General features: G+C 37.7%; 2 protein-coding genes across 3 annotated transcripts; one reads left to right on the top strand and one right to left on the bottom strand.

The window, feature by feature from the left end:
* Window positions 1-7,018: 7,018 nt before the first annotated feature.
* LOC132063999 (uncharacterized) lies at window positions 7,019-7,782 on the top strand. Its single transcript, XM_059456835.1, has one exon. It carries the CDS (start codon window positions 7,123-7,125, stop codon window positions 7,642-7,644), a length of 522 nt encoding a protein of 173 aa, XP_059312818.1. The 5' UTR covers window positions 7,019-7,122; the 3' UTR covers window positions 7,645-7,782.
* A 108-nt stretch (window positions 7,783-7,890) lies between these two features.
* LOC132063997 (ribosomal RNA small subunit methyltransferase, chloroplastic-like) lies at window positions 7,891-14,294 on the bottom strand. 2 transcript variants are annotated; one of them, XM_059456832.1, is made up of 10 exons: window positions 14,058-14,293; window positions 13,397-13,546; window positions 12,925-12,981; window positions 12,652-12,753; window positions 12,387-12,482; window positions 9,914-9,998; window positions 9,382-9,434; window positions 8,807-8,890; window positions 8,476-8,586; window positions 7,891-8,363 (listed from the first exon to the last, which is right to left on the bottom strand). In XM_059456832.1, exons 1-10 carry the CDS (start codon window positions 14,265-14,267, stop codon window positions 8,298-8,300), a joined length of 1,014 nt encoding a protein of 337 aa, XP_059312815.1. In that variant the 5' UTR covers window positions 14,268-14,293; the 3' UTR covers window positions 7,891-8,297. The 2 variants fall into 2 exon arrangements, with proteins under 2 accessions (XP_059312815.1, XP_059312816.1); XM_059456833.1 differs by lacking the exon at window positions 12,387-12,482 and having other exon boundaries at window positions 14,058-14,294.
* Window positions 14,295-15,011: the final 717 nt, after the last annotated feature.

The following is a 15,011-nucleotide window of genomic DNA, read 5'->3' as shown; positions in this document are numbered from 1 at the left end:
CCTAGTTTAAACTAATCCCTAATTAATTAAAATTCAACTCCCCAATATCCAATTAAAGGCTCCGGAACCAAAATGACCCCAAAAAAAAACATTTTCAACCAAAATACCCAACAAAAAAAAATGTTACGAAAATACCTTTAGCGCGATGCTTGAATTTACTGCGCTAAAGAGTTAACGGAGACGGTTCCGTTAACTGCTATAGCGCAGTAAATTACTGCGCTATAGTGTTCGTCTTTTTTTTTTTTTTTTTTTTCCGGCTCTTTTGGTTAACCCTTCTTTCGTTACACTTTTTAACGTACTTTGACCATAGATTAATCATGCTTCGGGACCCCGAAACTTCAATATTTTATATAGAACCCTACTTATTTTTGTGCGATTAATAAGGTAGGATCAACACATCAAGGATACACAAAAGTTCGGATGGCCGTTTTAGAGGTTGAAAAGTGCTCGAACGCCATTTTCGTTTCAAGTCTCGGTGACATTAGCTTGAAGTTCTTTACGAATACTTAAACTTGTTCATTAATAATTAATCAAAAGTTAGTCAAAATGGCAGCATTCATACAAAAAAAAAAAAAAATTAATTAAATTGCATCATTCATAACCTTGAGTAGATGAAAATACTTAACATACTAATATTCTTCAAAATAACAGCATAATGATATATTAAACTTAAAACTAAAATCACAACATTCTTAATCATCATCATAGTACAAGTCCTCAATATCGTCCTCAGAAAAATATTGGCGGTTTCTTAAGACACATCTTTTTTCGGTAGCAGTTAGTTCTCTACCGGTTGATGATGCTTGTTCTTCGGCCAACTTTAGCATGTAAAATCTACATCGTCTTGCCAGCATCCTGTTGTTTTCTTTTCTAATCCTTTGCACGGCAAGCTCGCAAGTTTCTGGACCTACTTGAGGCATGGTTAAGGAGTACCTTGTTGGGATTGGAGCGTTGAGATTTTCCAAGTCACGAACAAGACGTTCTGATTCGGCAAGCCGATGTGACCATTCTCGGCGTAAACCGCAATAATATTCCCGCGGATCTGAATATTTCACACTGCAAATCATCATTACGCTCTATAAAAAGGTGGGGATTTAGCTCATGTAGTTCGAAATCACTGGTATCGCTCGAAAAACTGCTATGATTTGAACTCTCATCATCACTACTATTTGGTTCTTTTGGAAGGAATAAAGCCCAAGCTGAGTTTCTACTACTCGACATTGAATATGGTGTAGTCTAATAACAAAGAAAGGGCTACTTATATAGTTGCAAGCCCCCAAGTACCCTGGGGGGGGGGGGGGGGGGAGGGGGAGGGTCTTTATGACCCAACCTACTTACCTTATTGTAAGAAAAATATTAATCTTCATCGGACATTTCACAGTCCGAATCCCACTTGGATCTAAATCTTGTGCTACCATGTATACCATATTCTACCCTATGGTAACGTATTTGCATCCGATTGTTCTCTTCGCGAAAACGATTAAGAGCCAAATTAAACTCTTGTGGAGTTCCGCGAGGCATTGACATAGCACGTTTTTTGGGTGTTTAAGCCCCATCGACGCTAACTTGTGCTCCAAAGATCTGCCGGCCTCCCTAACACGCCAATCCCACTCCTCTGTCATTTTATTATTGTATTCTCGATTGAATCTATCATTAGGGTTATTTGAGTAATGAAAATCATCATCATCTAGTTCCCAGGTCCTACCCATTACTTCAAATATGTTTGCTGGAGTGAACGATAGAACACGACTAATATCTCTAAATTGGTAAAAAAATGACATAGTAGCTCAATGTTGTGTGGTTGGTAACAACTATTCGTCAAATTACGTTATATAAAGTTTGATTCGAATCATGACGTTTTTCTGTTTGACAGTTGAGGTGACAATATGGTGCAGTGGTATAGCGCAGTAAAATAATGCGTTATGCCAGTATAACGCATTAAATTACTGCGTTATACTCTATCTGAGTGCATTAACGCAGTTATTTACTGCGCTATACTGCTGGAATCTACTATAACGCATTTATTTCATGCGTTATGCAACTCTCCGCACTTAATTTGATTTGACGTAACACTGCAAGACACTGTAATTGCATGCATGCGTTGGTTCTATATTCAAACTTCAAATCTTATAAATACCGAGTTCGTATAACGCAAAAAAAGCAAAAAATTCAAAGTTTCATCTAGTTTTTGCGTTTTGTATTCCTCCTAAATTATTCAAAATATGGCAGATGTTCCAAGAATTAAAGTTTCTTTATTCTGAGACGGACAAATTATATTCGAGGAAAATAATTTGCGCTATGATTCTTCCCCAAAATACCATGTTAAGTTTCTACTTGACTTAAAATTCTCAAAACTACTCCAAGCCTTGTATAATAGACTACAAGTTAGTAGAAGTGATTTTGATCTAAATATAATTGAAAAATATCCAACGTCATTTACGCCGCAAGGTGTAACTAGTTATGGACAGTGATACATTCAAGACGATGATTCGTTGACTGATTTTTTGAAGGTGCCTTATGATTATAGGAAATTCATAACTTTAAACGTCCTTGAAAGGTATATAGAGAAGGTCCCCATTAATCGACTTGAATTCATGGCTACGTCTCCTCGGGAAGCCCGAAATAGACCTCGTCGGGAAGCCCCGTCTATAATTCAGGCCGAAGTCACTCAAGCGGAACCTACTTATTAACACAATTACCCTGACATGAGTACCTATGAAAGCATTTTGACTAGCCAAATGCCTCTGGATAGTTTAAGTCAGCAATTTGACGGGCAGTAGTAAATATTCATTTTTTACATCATCATCATCATCATCATCATCATCATTATTATTATTATGTGTAGTGGCACTTGAATGCTACTAATGATGTTGATTATATTATTTAGGGGTTATACACCTGATATGGATCATATCGGACGGTCTCCTCAATCGGGATAGATGAATCAGGTTGGAACATCCTCAGCCTATCCAACAACTCAAAGCGATGGTCCTTCCTCAAGTTTCGGTGCAGTTGATTACTATCGGTACGTCTATTTTTTTTAACATCAATAGTGTTATTTGATGTGTAGTAGTTAAAACACCCTAATTTCTTGTGTAGGGAGAATGTGGTGGTTGCACCAAATTATAGGCAAAGGCGTGCTATGGATGGTCCGGATTATCCGAATTATATAGTGACATCATCCAGCGATAGTGAGGAAATACCTAATGCGGAGGAAAGTGACGATGAGATTGAGGTTGGAACTAATCCTCAACATCAAGTAGAACTGTTGCAAGACATGATGAACAGTCCGGCACACGAGGAGGAACTGAATTCACAGAAGAACCATTTGAACAAAGACGGTCGACTCGGTTCGGTCACCCAAAGCCAATTTCAACGGAAGAGTCGACCCGATTCGGTGGTATTCCGATGAGATCCCCTATCTTGATCATCTTCAAGATCGCCCAGATGCCTTTGTCTTTACTAAGGATGATGATCATATTCGGCGAAGTTTGTGGAAAGAGCCAGTGGATCTGGTAAAACAAAAGGCGCATATTGAAAAAGGGATGATTTTCAGCTCGAAAAAATCATTGCAAAGGGCTTTTAAGATTTATTGCATCCAGGGGATGAGGGAGTTTAAAGTTGACGCTTCCACACGAAAACTTTGGCGATTGGTCTGCAAGCGAAAGTATCAAGGCTGCCAATGGATGCTCCGTGGTAAGGAAACTGCTGAAAAGATGTGGACTATTTCAAAGTTCTACACAAAGCACACTTGTGATATGGGTGACCTCCCAGATGATCATTGCAATCTAGATACTAATTTGATTGCGCGTGTATTAGTTGGCAACATTAGAGAAAACCCAAGGTATCCCCTTCGCCTAAGTTTATTTTATTTTTGGTGTTAATAGAATGTTACTTGTTGTTATATGCTGATATTTCAACTTTTTCAGGTACCCTATTAAAGATTGTATTAGAGCTGTCCTGAAAGTATATAACAAAACTGTTACTAGGAGGAAGGTGTATCTTGGGCGTAGGCGTGCATATGAAATAGTCTTCGGCAATTGGGAGGGCTCTTTCAAGACGTTACCGAGATACATGGCGGCTCTACAACACGTCAATCATGGTACTGTTGTTGAATGGAAGCTCAAATCGAAGCCTGGTGTGCCCGGTAATATTTTTGATTTTGTATTTTGGGCCTTCAAACCATGCATTGATGGGTTTGCTCATTGTCGGCTGTAATATCAATAGATGGAACACACGTGTACGGGAAGTATGACATAAAGTCTAATAGCGGTTGGAATGGATGCAAATGGAGCTATATTCCCTTTAGCTTTTGCAATTGCAGCTAATGAGAGCATTAGTACGTGGGGTATGTTTTTGGACTACTTAAGGCAACACGTTATTAAGGATCGCATGAGAATATGTGTGATATCGACGACGTGCGGCATATTGCACAATATGTTCAATTTGCGGGGGTGGCACCACCCTTTGCCTACCATCGTTATTGTTTAAGGCATTTGAAGGCAAACTTCCAAAAGACATATCGAATCCCGAAAGACTTTGCAATTGGATGTGGGCGGGCGGCCGCGAGCATCGGGGAGAAGAAGTTTAACTGCGTATGGACATTATTAGGCGGGCGAATGAGGAAGCCTTCCACCGGTTAAATGCAATTGATAAAGACAAATGGACATTACACCGGATGAAGGTAGGCGATGGGGTATGCGACAACAAAAAATACCGAGTCATTCAATGGCTTGTTGAAATCCGCAGGGGACTACCCGTCACCGCAATGGTGAGAATGACATTTAAGCGAGTTGTGGAGCGGTTCGTCGATGGATCAAAAGAGGCCAAAGCACGTACGAGCGGAGAGGTCTAAGATGGATGCCAAAACCGTTAAAACTGTTCGAGTACCACGAATGTAAGGCTCATAAACATGACCGGATGGAGTACAACCCTGCAGAGCGCATATTTGAACTCACAACAAGTGTGCACCAAGGTAAATGAGGTAACGTTCACACAATTTGTGAGATTCCAAGAACATGCACATGCGGCAAGTGTCAATCATATCACATGCCATGTTCTCATGCCTTCAAGTGTTTTATCACAATGGGAAAGAACGCATCCTCGTACATGGCTGAGGAATATACGGTTGAAAATTATAAAAGAACGTATGCTGGAAGGTTCTACTCACTTGGTAGTGAGAGTTATTGGCCACCGGATCCATTTTCAATGGTTGCAAATAAAACATTTATCCGTAAATTCGTAAAAGAATGCATACTCGCGTATTCATAATGAAATGGATGTTGCACCGGGGAGATACACTCGAAAATGCTCATTTTGCAATTATGTTGGTCATGATAAGTGCAAGTGTCCCTTACGGCATGGTGGTCAAACTACATCTCGCGGTGGAAGTACCTCTCGTGGTGGAGGAAACTTTAGTGGTGGAAGTACCTCTCTGCGCGGTGGTGGCACATCTCGCGGTGGTGGCGGAAGATCAACTCAAGGGCATTAATTGATGAATGTTTTTTAAGTTTTTTTCTTACTTTGATGATTGTATTTTTAAAAGTTTGGGTTTCTTATTAATGAATTAGTATGTTAAGTATTTTCATCTACTCAAGGTTATGATGATGCAATTTAATTAAGTTTTTTTTTTTTTTTGTATGAATGTCGCCATTTTGACTAACTTTTGATTAATTATTAATGAACAAGTTTAAGTATTCGTAAAGAACTTCAAGCTAATGTCACCGAGCCTTGAAACGAAAATGGCGCTCGAGCACTTTTCAACCTCTAAAACGGCCATCCGAACTTTTGTGTATCCTTGATGTGTTGATCCTACCTTATTAATCGCACAAAAATAAGTAGGGTTCTATATAAAATATTGAAGTTTCGGGGTCTCGAAGCATGATTAATCTATAGTCAAAGTACGTTAAAAAGTGTAACGAAAGAAGGGTTAACCAAAAGAGCCGGAAAAAAAAAAAAGACGAACACTATAGCGCAGTAATTTACTGCGCTATAGTAGTTAATGGAACCGTCTCCATTAACTATTTAGCGCAGTAAATTACTGCGCTAAAAGTATTTTCGTAACATTTTTTTTGTTGAAGTATTTTGGTTGAAAATATTTTTTTTTTTGGACATTTTGGTTCCGGACCCCCTCCAATTAAAAGACCCATACCCATATCCAAAAAATTGAAGACAAGCTTCAATGAGCTTCTTCAATGGCTGTTCTTCATGATGGTGATTATGCGTGCCCCAAATTTCCAATTCTTTATTCTTGATATTCCTAAACACATTATAACACAAAATCCCACCTTCCTTGTCCTTCCCATTATCTGTATACCACAAATTCCCAAGCTAAGGACTAAATTTCTTATCAACAATTTCGAAGACTCTAAACTCCCTCCTCCATCTCAACGTTTTTCGCAACATCTTGAACGAATCGTACAGGCCATAATTCTTGGCTTTCAAGAAATTCATCAAAACGATATCCCTGCTCGGACTCCCTTTAATAATTGGCAATAAAGGACACCCCATAAAGAAATGTTAATCAAATCCTCTGTAACACTCTTAACAGATAGCAACTTATTTTTATTTTTACCTAAATATATCCACTAAGAATTGCATCTTCCACCGAGAAATATTTCACTGCTTCTTCTTCAGTGAAAGAAGCAGCCATTGAAGAAGTTTATTGAAGCTTGTCTTGAATTTTTCGGATATGGGTATGGATGTTTTAATGGTTGAATTTTAATTAATCAGGGATTAATTTAAAATAGGTCAATAGAATGATGACACGTGTTCTTCCGTTAAAATGAGGGGTATATGTGTGTCAAAGTATAATGACAGGATATATTTGAATCTAAAATATAACAATAAGAGTATATTTGAACTTAAAGTATAACAAGGGGTATATCTGGCTCTTTTCCTATAGTATAAGGGTATATTTGGCCCTTTTCCGTAATTAATATTATACAGAGCAAATAGTAAAAGGAATAGGAGATAGTAGTAAGTGAGGGTAAAGGAGCCAAGGTATAAGATGTATCCATCAACTTAACACAAGTACAAAAAAGGCAAAGGAATTCACACCCCTAGAAAGCGCAGAGACAGAGAGACGCACGAGTAACAAGATTGTGTACTTTCGAAAAGAAAATGGAGATGGAGATAGTGCCTGAAAGAGGAGGCATAGGTGAGCTGATACAAGCACTTGACCAAGCAACCCTAATGGCTAAACAACTCCCTACCACTTCTGATTCTTCCCAACTCCTCCAAATTTACTCTTCTCTTCATTCTGCTCACCACCATCTCTCCCTCTTCCTATCCCAATCCCACCACCATCATCCACCACCCCAACAACCTCATCTCCTCCCTACACCGTCTCCGGTTCTTGAGAATTCTGTCTCCTCTGCTGTAGGCGGTGAGCCTATGCAAGAAGATGATGATGATGATGATGTGAATGGAACTGAGCAGAATTCCAAGAGTAGTGTTGACAGAGTTGAGGAGAAGTTGCGGGATTGTTTCATTCGGAACAAGAGACCCAAAAGACCTCTTTCCCCGGGGTCAGCTGCGGCTGAGCAGAGACAGAGCTACGAGAATGACTTCCCTGTCCTGGAATTTGATCCTCATGGGACTAAATTGAGGTCCTTGGAGCTTATTTATCAGTTCCATTCTTGAATAAACTGTGTACACTGTAGAGAATTGGATTCTTTTTTGTTTTGAGTTATAGCTACTTATTGGGGTGGATAAATTATTGGTTATTACCTAATGTATTTTCATAATCTCTATTGAAATATTCTAAGCCATTTTCCACCATTTGGATTATGAGTTGATTTTATGCTTCTTAGTTATATGATTTTTTTTTTTTTTTTTTGAGAAGTCAGCATATGAATTCTCAGTGTTCATTAATAATAGAGGGTGATCTGATGCAAAAGATTATCTTTTATACATATACCCGAATACATTATTCGTTTGTAATTAGTACTCTACTAATTAGTGTAAAAGAAGTACGATGTGCTTAAAATATTTACACTCAGATCTGAAGCTTGACAATTCTCTCAGTACTTTGTGCTGCATTGAATGGATTAAGGCTTTGAAGAATATGACAACAGTAGCAAGAGAGGCTCAAATCAAGTGTTGTGGGGTTGCTCTTTTTGCTGTCAACTGTAGCTGTTTGAATTTCTAGCTGCTGATATTGCTCCAGGCTTGTTGACTCCCTATTCCAGATTCTGATACCAGTGAAGCTTAAGATATCAAAGCTAACAAGAACGGTGCAGCCTCTACTATCAAGTATCCTCAGAAAGCTCAGCACCAAGTGACACCAGAAAATCCTAGGCTTTAACAATCGAATTATGCAGCCTCACAAAATCATCTAGTGCAAGCTCCTCCGGCCTTGACTGAAAAAAAGGAAATGAAGGGAAAACTCAAACGCGAGAAGAAATGATTTAGATAGAAGAGTTGCGGGAGTACTTCATTGACTGGATGTATGAGAAACAACATCAGTAATACCGTGGATGGAAGACCAGCACTAACAAGAGCTTCTTCAATCTCAAGAGAAGGGCATATATGTTGTAGTGTCTTCCGTAACATCTTACGTTTTCCATTAAACGCACAGTTGACCTAAACCATTAATGAGGAATAGAATATGTCAGCTATGGAAAATGAGAAAGATAAACTATTCATCATAGTTAACCCTATATTCCCAAATTTGTTTTATAACCACGGATTGCAGATGCTGTTATATTTAGTATATTAAATAGTGCTATGCTTCCAATTGTTATATTACACATGAACACATGGGAAAAACAAAAAGGAAAGTACAACGGTAGGCTGTGAGAACCATTGAGAAGAAGCTTTTGGCTGAAGAAACGGGAGGATAATCAACAGGTTGCTTCAGTCTGAAGGAAACTACAGCTGCATCAACCTGAAGAAGAACAAGAAACAACAATTTCACTTTGCTCAATTGAATAATCATAACAATTACCTATTACACCATCATATGGACATGGAAAAGCTATAACCACCAGCAAAGATCCTGTGCATGATTTGGGAACTGTATTCTTCAAATAATACTATTCGTCAAAGAGATCAAGCAAGGTATTAAAGGAAACAGGCCTAGAAGATATTTTAAAGGAAACAGGCCTAGAAGATATTTTTTAATGAAGGAAACACGTTTAGACGTTAAAGTAAAGTTTCATTCTACCATAGTTCAAAGTATTTGATATTGGACAGAGCATCACATCTTGAAGCTGTCTAGGGGTGTATGTTCAATTTACTGAAAGTCACAGTGTCCGTGCCTAGAAGAGTCTGTCAATCCTAAACTGCTAATGTTTAAGTTAAATAAATAGTTTTGTATAATCCTTTCTTGGTTCCGTACAGGTGTTCAAACAGGAAAATATAAAGGGGGATACTTACTTTAGGTTGTGGGAAGAAATTTGTCCTTGGCACCTTAAATTTGTATTCGGGATCTGCAGAGATAAATGTAAAAGCAAAAGCTTGAGATTATTGATTAATACATGCAAACAGATTTGGAGCTATTGGTTTATAAAGATGTGAAAATGTCGTTGATACTAAAGATGTATTTTGATCAGTAGAGCATATCTTTGAGGCTCAGAGAATATGGACTGCTAGCATTCAACTAAACACAAATTTGAGGTACTAAGGATTAGATATAAAAGATGGCAAATCCACTGCAAATAGGAGTTGAAATACTAGATAATTAGAAGTGCAATTTTTGGAATTTAGAAGAAGAATGTTTATTTTTGTCTCACGGGACCAGGTAGCCAAACATGTATGACGTATCTATGACCTGATGTAACAATAGCTGGAAACCAAATAAAACTTGGAAAAGTAAGAGGTTTGCGCGCACTTGTCCCCTTTCGTACACAGAAAATTTACTTCATATATATATATATATAAAGTGCCCCTCACAAGACTTCTCAAGTACCTGAATAGAAGTTGATGAAAATATTAATGGGTCGATACTCAGAGGACCTTAAGGATGAATCCACCATGCGCACAGCAGCTTCCTCCTGAAATTCCATACAATCAACTGTCAGTAGCCCACTCAACAACTGGAACAGCTTGGTGGGATTTAGTAGCAGGTGAAATCCATCAAACTGTTTCCTCTAGGGAAAATACATGAAGTCCCCCCCAGTTTGTCCACTTGGTTTAGCACTTTAACTTTAGGACGTTTATGTAACCCCCCCCCCCCCCCACCCACAACACACACACACATATCCCCCCACTCTAGTATGAAGTGAAATTAATCACTTAACAGGTGACGTGGTAAAGAAAATGTTATCAGCTTTTGGAAAGCGCGTGAGAAGGAATAACACTAAAACTGGTCCACACAATACATATGTCATCTGCTGATTGAACGACAGTTTATTGTACTAATTATACTTTCTTAATATATATTTTTTCCTTTTAGGTTTTCTTTTTCTTTTCTCTCCCTTTCCTCTTTCTTTCTTTCTCCAGTTTTTTCCCACGCCTCCCTCTATCCTCCACGCCATTCTCTTTTTCATTTTTGCTTCTTTGTAAATAAATTTAGTTAATGAGTTTAATATTACACATCATAAAAGAAAGATCAGTTTATTTCTTAGATTAGATATGGATTTGATTCACCGTTGCCATTTTTGCCGATAAAGTTGACCGCGTTTATGTTTCCTTTCTAAAACATCGATTAATACACTTTTCTCAGATCTTAACCTTAACCTTAACCTTTACAAGTCGAAATCCAAGATCCAAAAGTAGAGACTAATATCGTCCCACCTTCACCAGAAAAATCAAATTCCGGTGACCTTACTTTCCTCTGTAAGATGTCTATCGATCTCATCAATAAACTATCCTGTTGAGAAGCCCTTTGAATTACGCGGGGGGAGGGGGGGGGGGGGGGTTGGGTTGCGAATCTTATAACTTAAAGTTTTTTTTGCCATGAATATGGGGAAAGAAAAGAAAGTAGGGAAAGAAGAAAGAATAAGGGAAAACCTTTAAAAAAATAGTGTTAACACGTGTCGGGCGCATTTATAACACTCTTGAATCTTAATCTGGGATTGTTTGGGAATGGGATATTAATTTCACTTCAGACTAGAATAGGGGGGGTACATAATCGCCCATAAAGTTAAAGGGCCAAACTAAGTTAAGTGGACAGAGGGGGGGGGGGGGGGGGGGGAGGATTTTATGTAATTTCTCTTTCCTCTATGCCACAGAGTCGCATACTTTGTGAAAATGACCTCCTACATTATGTCCCAAGAAACCACTATATTTTGCCAAAACTAGCATGTCATAGATCTGACCATAAACATACAAAAACCTCACGAGGTGCTTGTTAGGTTTCGATGACCATCAAAAGTAACTACCACATAGGTTTAAGCAAGAAACTTAACTAAGTGAAATTAGCAACTGGTTCAGGATGCCAATGCATAACTAGACTATGACAGAAGTCAAAGCCCTATCTTAGACTCCAAAAATAGTTGCTTTCTTTGTTTGGTGTGCAGCACGTGATGCATTCCTGACCGCGTGCGATTTGAGAAAGAGAAGGAGAATATTTGTGAGTCGGTGTTGCATGACAAAAGAATCTGGAGAGGATCCTAATCATCTCTACTTGCGTTCAGGTTAGCTTCAAGATAGAGGACTCTTGTATTCTCGTCGTTTAACATATCGCGTGTGTTACCACGAACTATAAAGGAAGCAACCTTGAGTACAGAGGATAGCAGTGAAAGGAAGGTAGCCTCGAAATGTCACCACTATGTCTCTTTTGGTGCTTATGGAATGGAAGAAATTGAACATAGTTTCAAAACAGTGAGAATGATGTGAAAAGCATGAAAATATCCTTTTATTTCACTTGTATTATTGGTGCAAAGAGAGAATATCATGTTATATAGAGGATTCACAAACTTCATAGGTACCTGGATGGCTTGGGTTGTCACATAACAGCCTGGACATATTTTTGACACTAACTTGGTGTTCAGTAATAAAAAATTTGGCATATAAAAAGAAAAAGAAATCAAGAAAACTTACACAATACTAAAATGGATGGTGCAGAAGAAAAAATGACAAGACCCAAGGCAACCCTAGGGCAACCAACACTACTCACTCTAAACATGCACAGGCATTACAAAGAAGTTTGCTTAGTTCTGTGAATTCTAATGCAAAAGCTTGGACAGAGTCAAAGAAATTTTAGTCTTATTGCTTCAGCCGATAATCTTTTACATCTGATCGGTGAATTCTAATCCAGACCGAGGAGGAGAACAACCAACAGTCTCTGTGCACAACATGAGTTGTCCGGTTGAATAAGAAAAATAGACAAAAAAGAGAACTGTACCACCATTGCCAATATCCACAAATAATTCCTACTACCTACTTTTGGCATTAGTGATCAATTAATGTGGAAGCATATTTAAACTGACAATACAAACCTGGAGTAACAAAACTACTTCTGAGAAGATATCACCCATGGGAAGAAGTTGCTTAATTACTTCTGTACTTATGTTAAAAGGTAAATTGGAGACTACCTGCGAAAAGGAAAGGGATGTACATCTCCTGTTAGCATGATATTGAAGACATTGGTAATTTGCACTTTAGACACATTACTTAAGGGCACAAAAGTGTGAAGAATAGTACCAACAGATGTCTATACCTAGATTCAAAGGAAGAACTTGAGAAATGAATGCAGATTCTCACCTTTGCATATTGCGGTTTCACACCTGAAGAATTTCTTGCACTTTGCGAAACTGTGGACAAATGGGAGCGTATATGACATTTTGTGAAATCTTCTTGCAAAACCTATAGATGCAATGGTCATATTATCACATTTCTATTTTCTTTGCAATAGAAGCCACTGAAGCGTGGTGTAACGCCGTAACCAAGTACATTTATTGGGTAAGGAACTATATTCTCAAATATTAACTTTCAATCCTGCACTCAAAGTGGAGAGAACTGAGCTAAATTTGTTACCTTTACACAGTCCAAACTAGAAAATCTCTCCGTTACAAGGGCTGCCATGTAGGGATCCTTAAATCATTGAAAAAGAGAACAATTGAGTCAACAATAAAAAGGAACAAGATGGAACACAGAAGATAGAAAAGCGTTTTTCCCCTCATGACTGTTCATGCAATGATATATATCCTCAAAGTTTGTTAAGTCTTAACATTTTCAATGTTATATGATTCTATTACACATACACACACACACACACACTGTGGGCATACACTTGCTATGCTTTAATCCCAAGCTAGTCGGTTGTAGCCATTCCGTGTTATTTAAACCATGTCATTCCAATAATAATTAATTTGTCTTTAAATCTCAAACTTATCTTAGGGACATACAAGACTCTTCTAACCAGACTAAAAGAATCCTAACATTAAGTCTATGCGTGGGCCAAAAAGAAAAACAATCAGAAGTATACTGATAGTGAAAAAGAACAAACCTTTTCAATAGCAAGGACAGTGGCACCAGAATTGACAAGAACATTTGTAAGGGAACCTGTACCAGGCCCAATTTCAACCACCAAATCTCCTTCTTGCACATCAGCAGCAGCAACTAGTTCCTCATTTACCGACGAATTCAGCATGTAGTGCTACAATTCACAATAGAATTGAGATTAAAAAAAACATAGAGCATCAAACACACTCTAGCTTATTTGGCCAAGCTTCTAAAATCAGCTTATTTTGAAAAGTGCTTCTCAAAAAAATATTTTTAGCCAAAAGCAATTTGTGTTTGACTAATTTATTTAAAAAACACTTTTAAACAACAATTAGTGTTTAGACAAGCTTTTAAAAAGTGCTTCTAAATGTATTTTCTCAAAAGTCTCAAAAGTACTTTTCAAGAAAAATGCTTTTGGGCATAAGCTATTTTTAGCTTCCGAAAAATAACTTCTGCTACACCCAGAGGCATTTATTTTCTTCCAAAAATTTGGCCAAACAACTCTTTTTTTTAAACAAGCACTTTTGGCCTCCCAAAAGCTTGGCCAAACAGGCTATGGAATTGAAAAACAACACACACAAGCTTGTGTGTTCGATGAACGGTCCCAATGAACAATACCCATCAATAAAAAGACTTTCATATCGCTCCTAAAAAGCAGTAAATACCTGGCCAAGTGATTTTCTTGGAAAACGACCTTTAGAGTTGAGAGCTTTGAGAGTGGCATAATAGTCATCCTCATCAGCCTTGTTTTCGCTTTTGGCTTTAGATATTGCTGTTATTGTATTAAGGCATTTGGGTCTTCGACTACTGGCAGCAAAGGGTCCATCGTAGAGTAGAGGTTTTGGTGTTGAAGAGCGTGGCAGCAAAGAATGCATCGGTAGTTTTTTTTCTGGTTATTGGTCTATTAATTTCCATGGGTTTATCCATGGAAATGTTCATGAACAGACAAGTTTACCCTTTTCTTAAATGAACTCGTGGGTCATCTTGTTTAACTTTGCAAGGGCAAAATAGACTTTATATTTAACTTTCTAAACAGTTGGTTTTACCCACCCTGCTATTTTATCACATGTCGGGACGGTTGATAGCGGCATAAGGGGTCCGGAACTTTTGTAACCCAAAAATAAAATTTTAGAATCAAAATAATTTATTAAAAAAAAAAAAAAAAAAAAAAATAGGCTTCAGCACAGAATCTGTCCGTAAAAGGACCAAAATGTATATTTACACTTAAGTTCTTTTACGCACAGATTTTGTGCATAAAAGCCCTGAAATAAAACGTCCCCTTCCTTCTTCCAGCCTTTGTTCTTTGAAAATCACTCAAAATTAAGTTTTTTTTCATACTTTGACCGAAGATTAGTCACGTTTCTAAACTCCAGAATATAAATTTATATAGAACTTAATATCTTTTTTAGCGTACAATAATGTCGGCTCATTACATCAGGTATACATATATGTTTGGATCATCGTTTTAGGGGTTATAAAGTGCTCCGAAGTAAGTTTGAAAACTTGTTATCTTTAAGTTTTTTTCCGTACTTTGACCGAAGATTAGTCACGTTTCAAAACGTCGAAATACAAATATTTTATATATATATAACTTAATATTGTTTTTAGCGTATAATAAT

The sequence above is a fragment of the Lycium ferocissimum genome, chromosome 7, assembly GCF_029784015.1.
Source record: "Lycium ferocissimum isolate CSIRO_LF1 chromosome 7, AGI_CSIRO_Lferr_CH_V1, whole genome shotgun sequence".
Classification (NCBI taxonomy): Eukaryota; Viridiplantae; Streptophyta; class Magnoliopsida; order Solanales; family Solanaceae; genus Lycium; species Lycium ferocissimum.
Note: the sequence above shows the minus strand (reverse complement) of the source record. Positions and strands in the feature narration are given on the sequence as shown.